Source organism: Triticum aestivum, chromosome 7D, assembly GCF_018294505.1.
Source record: "Triticum aestivum cultivar Chinese Spring chromosome 7D, IWGSC CS RefSeq v2.1, whole genome shotgun sequence".
In the NCBI taxonomy this organism is placed as follows: domain Eukaryota; kingdom Viridiplantae; phylum Streptophyta; class Magnoliopsida; order Poales; family Poaceae; genus Triticum; species Triticum aestivum.
The window spans coordinates 517,920,268-517,925,593 of record NC_057814.1 but is presented as its reverse complement, the minus strand read 5'-3'; the positions used below and the strand labels follow the sequence as shown (position 1 = coordinate 517,925,593).

The window sequence follows — 5,326 nt, the reverse complement described above, 5'->3', positions numbered from 1 at the left end:
GACACAGATCCTTCAGAAAATTCCCCTCCATGGATGCATCCCACGAAGACACGCTTCATGGCGGGCTGAGCCCGGGCGGGTCTCGCACGCTGAGCCGTCTCGACGATGTCGATGCAGATGTCCGGCTCAGGGCTCGGCTCGCCGATCTGGCCGATGAAGACGTGGATTCCGCCGAAGGGGACCCGGTACCCGTACTCCATTGAGCCGGCATCGGGGCCCCAGCCTGCGTCGTCGATGTAGAGCTTGCCGCGACGACTCTTGGTCATCCGGCCCACAGCGTATCCCTTGAGCCCTTTGAAGCTACCCTTCAAGAACTCAAATCCACCGTGCGCAGGCCCCACGGTGGGCGCCAACTGTCATGGAATTGTCACAGCAGATGCCCTAGTGAAAGGACTTAATCGTGGAGCCATCGAAACTAGGAAGCTTAAAGGGGTTAAAACGGGACAAAGGACACGAGGGTTTACACTGGTTCGGCCCCTTGCGGTGAAGGTAAAGACCTAATCCAGTTTGAGGTGATATTGCTGAAGGAAATATGCCCTAGAGGCAATAATAAAGTATTATATATTTCCTTATATCATGATAAATGTTTATTATTCATGCTAGAATTGTATTAACCGGAAACATAATACATGTGTGAATACATAGACAAACAGAGTGTCACTAGTATGCCTCTACTTGACTAGCTCGTTAATCAAAGATGGTTATGTTTCCTAACCAAAGACATGAGTTGTCATTTGATTAACGGGATCACCTCATTAGGAGAATGACGTGATTGACTTGACCCATTCCGTTAGCTTAGCACTCGATCGTTTAGTATGTTGCTATTGCTTTCTTCATGACTTATACATGTTCCTATGACTATGAGATTATGCAACTCCCGTTTACCGGAGGAACACTTTGTGTGCTACCAAACGTCACAACGTAAATGGGTGATTATAAAGGTGCTCTACAGGTGTCTCCAAAGGTACTTGTTGGGTTGGCGTATTTCGAGATTAGGATTTGTCACTCCGATTGTCGGAGAGGTATCTCTGGGCCCACTCGGTAATGCACATCACTATAAGCCTTGCAAGCATTGTGACTAATGAGTTAGTTGCGGGATAATGTATTACCGAACGAGTAAAGAGACTTGCCGGTAACGAGATTGAACTAGGTATTGAGATACCGACGATCGAATCTCGGGCAAGTAACATACCGATGACAAAGGGAACAACGTATGTTGTTATGCGGTCTGACCGATAAAGATCTTCGTAGAATATGTGGGAGCCAATATGGGCATCCAGGTCCCGCTATTGGTTATTGACCGGAGACGTGTCTCGGTCATGTCTACATAGTTCTCGAACCCGTAGGGTCCACACGCTTAACGTTACGATGACAGTTTTATTGAGTTTTGATGTACCGAAGGAGTTCGGAGTCCCGGATGAGATCGGGGATATGACGAGGAGTCTCGAAATGGTCGAGACGTAAAGATCGATATATTGGACGACTATATTCGGACTTCGGAAAGGTTCCGAGTGATTAGGGTATTTTTCGGAGTACCGGAGAATTACGGGAATTCATATTGGGCCTTAATGGGCCATACGGGAAAGGAGAGAAAGGCCTCAAAAGGTGGCCGCACCCCTCCCCATGGTCTGGTCCGAATTGGACTAGGGAAGGGGGGCGCACCCTTCCTTCTTTCTCCTTCCCCCTTCCCTTCTCCTACTCCCACAAGGAAAGGAGGAGTCCTACTCCCGGTGGGAGTAGGACTCCCCCCTATGGCGCGCCTCTCCCCTTGGCCGGCTGCCTCCCCCTTGCTCCTTTATATACGGGGGCAGGGGGCACCCCAGAGACACAACAATTGATCCTTGAGATCTCTTAGCCGTGTGCGGTGCCCCCCTCCACCATATTACACCTCGATAATACCGTTGCAGAGCTTAGGCGAAGCCCTGCGTCGGTGGAACATCATCATCGTCACCACGCTGTCGTGCTGACGAAACTCTCCCTCAACACTCGGCTGGATCGGAGTTCGAGGGACGTCATCGAGCTGAACGTGTGTAGAACTCAGAGGTGCCGTACGTTCGGTACTTGATCGGTCGGATCGTGAAGACGTACGACTACATCAACCGCGTTGTGATAACGCTTCCGCTGTCGGTCTACGAGGGTACGTGGACAACACTCTCCCCTCTCGTTGCTATGCATCACCATGATCTTGCGTGTGCGTAGGAAATTTTTTGAAATTACTACGTTCCCCAACAATTGCTTATGTTTCGATTACTAGGGAGCGAATCCGCTTGACCTAGCTTTCGATCTGAAGTTACTTGTCTTGAACCGCCGCCGGGTCGTCCCTTTATATACAGAGGTCGACGCCCAGCGGCTCACAGAGTCCCCGCCGGCTCATAAACAGTGTCCGGCTCGGTCTCTAACTATCTCTGCCTTACAATACAAGTTATGTACTTATGGCGGTTTATCTCTACGGGTCTTGAGTCGCCTTTGGGCCTTGGGCCTTTGACTGAACCGCCATCTTCCAAATCTGTCTTGGGCTTCATGAATCGCCATAGGTATAACCCGGCCCCTCCTGGGCGGGTCATACCTAATAATTATATCCCCAACAAGACCCGAGCAATGGGTGGCTCTGTGATGCGAGCTAGGTGGGTTTACACGTGTCTGTTCCACTCACCTTCCTTAATCCACATAACATAATCATGTCTAATTTACACAGTGGTGTTTCGATTCGGAATAGGCTCTACATGAAAAATATGTGCATCGACATTGTGATTCCATTCAGGCGATCACTTCCTAATTTTGTGGACTGGAAATCTTCAAATTTGTGTTCATGTTTAGTGCTTTTTAGACAAATCTCGACAAATTCTTCGCACACAGTCGACAGTTTGAAGTTTCCTTTCGTTACTAGCCTCATCTCGCTGTTTCATAAGACTTCACTGTTGTACGTTTTCTGTTTTAACGGCCGTAGACGAATAGATTCACATCTCCTACTGCATTGCACTAATGTGCTCATGCGTGCATGTTATGAGCCAATGAATTTTAGCAAAATCTTTACACACGGTCAACAATTGAAGTTTTCTTACACGACTAGCTTTATCTTGTTGTTTCACACGACTTGCGTGTTGTAAGTTTTTCTATTTTCAACGGTCATAGACGAGTAGAACTACTAGACTGCAGTAATATGTTCAAGTGTGCATGCTATGAACCGATGAATTTGGGCAAAATCTTTGCACAGAGTAGATCGCTTGAAATTATGTTTCACCACTAGCTTCACCTTGTTATTTCACATGGCTTACGTGTTGTACATTTTGTGTTTCGACGATCATAAGTGAGTAGAACTACATCTCCCTCTAGATTGCACTAACGTGTTCATATGTGCATCTTATGAACCGACGAATTTTGGCAAAATCTTCGCACGCGGTCCACCGTTTGAAGTTTTCTTTCACCACTAGTTTCATTTGTTGTTTCATACGACTTCTTGTTTTACATTTTTTGTTTCGATGGTCGTAGATGAGTAGAACAGCGTCTCCCTACTCACTGCACAAACGTGTCACACATGGGCGTCAGTCTCCTGGAAAATAATTTGCACCCATTTGATTTCGTGGCCGTTGGATGAGCACCCGAGGGCTGCCAAGCTGGCCTTTCTCTTCTTTTTTCAACACATGTTTTCATGTGAGGTAAGTTCACCACGTGGATAAGAGGTGAGGTTAATAATTCGTGCGTACGTAATCATGCATCAAACGCGTTGCATCTGGGTAGAAAATACTTGTTACTCCCTCTGTAAACTAATATAAGAGCGTTTAGAAACGCACTTATATTTCTTTACAGAGGGAGTATTAAACAACCATGTGCGTGTTTTTTCTTATTAAGATTAGGGAGAATGCAAGAAAGCAATGTTGTGTAAAACATGGTTTTTAGTCTGTATTCGCTCAACCAGACACAACTAACTCATAAATACAAATACACCAAATGATGCAGACACGGATATATCAAAATGATGCAGACTACCAAACACACCCTTAAGATCCCGAAAAAGAGGTTTGTCGTTAGTACTGTATACGGATCTTGGGATGCCATTATGCCCCTTGCCCTCCTATTCAAGCATGGACCAGATCGAGGTATTTTGGTAGGTCGTTGCTGAATCCACCCATTCATTCATTCCAAGCGTGCCGTCCAGCAAGCAAACCGTCGGATGGTCACGTGGTTAGGTTCGACCCTCCTCGCAGCAAAATCAGCCAGGAGCTCTTAAACGCGGCAAATCCCTCGCAACGAAGCAAACCACACGCGAGGAGGCCAGAAACGGAATCAAGCCTCCTTTTCGCCTGGCTTGACATGCACGCAACTCGGACGGCCGGATCCGACGCCCCCGGGGCCATCCGACGGCTAGGGCTCGCAGAAAGGAACGTCGGTTCGTGCAAAAAGGCTCCAGCCAGACGTGCGGCGAGTCGTGCAACGACTCCTCCAAGCAAGCGAGCGCGTGCCGTTACTTCCATGCTAAGTTTCTTTTTGTGCGCGCTAAGCTTCGATCACCACACCATGGTAACCAGTTTTTTTAAGGTTTGTTTCATCTGCTACCAAACTAAACCCTTAAAAACTGCTCGGCTTCGATGTTATCATCAGATGACAGTGCAGGCCTAGCTGTGGAGACAAATGGACACAGGAGTCGTTGGTTTGTTAGTTAGTTATACAACTTGCAACCGTCTTTACACAAAATCCAAATCCAATACTACTCCCAGCAGTACTTTATTAATTGCAAAATGGCACGGGGATCGAGTCGGAAGACACCAGAATAGCACGGAAGAGGACAAGGATCCTATTACGGCAAACTGCGGGGACCAGATCGAGTAAACTGCCACCACCTGATTAGTCGATAATGATCCCCCATAGAGATTCCCCTAGTTTAGGAAACTTTACTAATACCCCCCTGGATCCTCCCTGCCTCGGCCGTTCTTCTCTTCCCACCTCATCGCCCAACCCAGCCAGACAGACGAGACCCAGGCGGGCGCCCCACTGTCTCTCCTCGGTATTCTATTCCTCTCCCGATTTCGCCTCGCCATTCCTCCCCTCCAATCCGCCCGGCGACGCTGCGCGCGGGGTCCTCCGCCTCCTACGGCGCCGGCGACAACCCGCCCGGTGCTAGGGCTCCGGTGACCTAGCCCCCCTGCCCCGGGCGATCGCGGGGGAGATCCATGTCCGCGGACACGCCCCCGCTCCCGCCGCCCGCGCCGCCGCTCGGCGCGCTGGATCCCGAGCCGGAGCCCGCGCAGCCGCTCGAGCCCCCCGAGGTGATGCACAAGACGAGGGCCGTTGACTTCCTCGGCCGCCGCACCCCCATCGTCTACCAGAA

At 49.3% G+C, this 5,326-nt stretch overlaps 1 protein-coding gene across 2 annotated transcripts in view; it reads left to right on the top strand.

The window, feature by feature from the left end:
- Nucleotides 1–4,934: 4,934 nt before the first annotated feature.
- LOC123166262 (ubiquitin carboxyl-terminal hydrolase MINDY-2) overlaps nucleotides 4,935–5,326 on the top strand; it is a gene marked incomplete in the record, with an annotated part of 6,791 nt that continues 6,399 nt past the window's right edge. The window contains 1 exon segment of one of the 2 annotated variants that reach the window (XM_044584035.1): nucleotides 4,935–5,326. In XM_044584035.1, coding sequence (XP_044439970.1) covers nucleotides 5,169–5,326 — 158 coding nt within the window. 2 annotated transcript variants of the gene reach the window in all.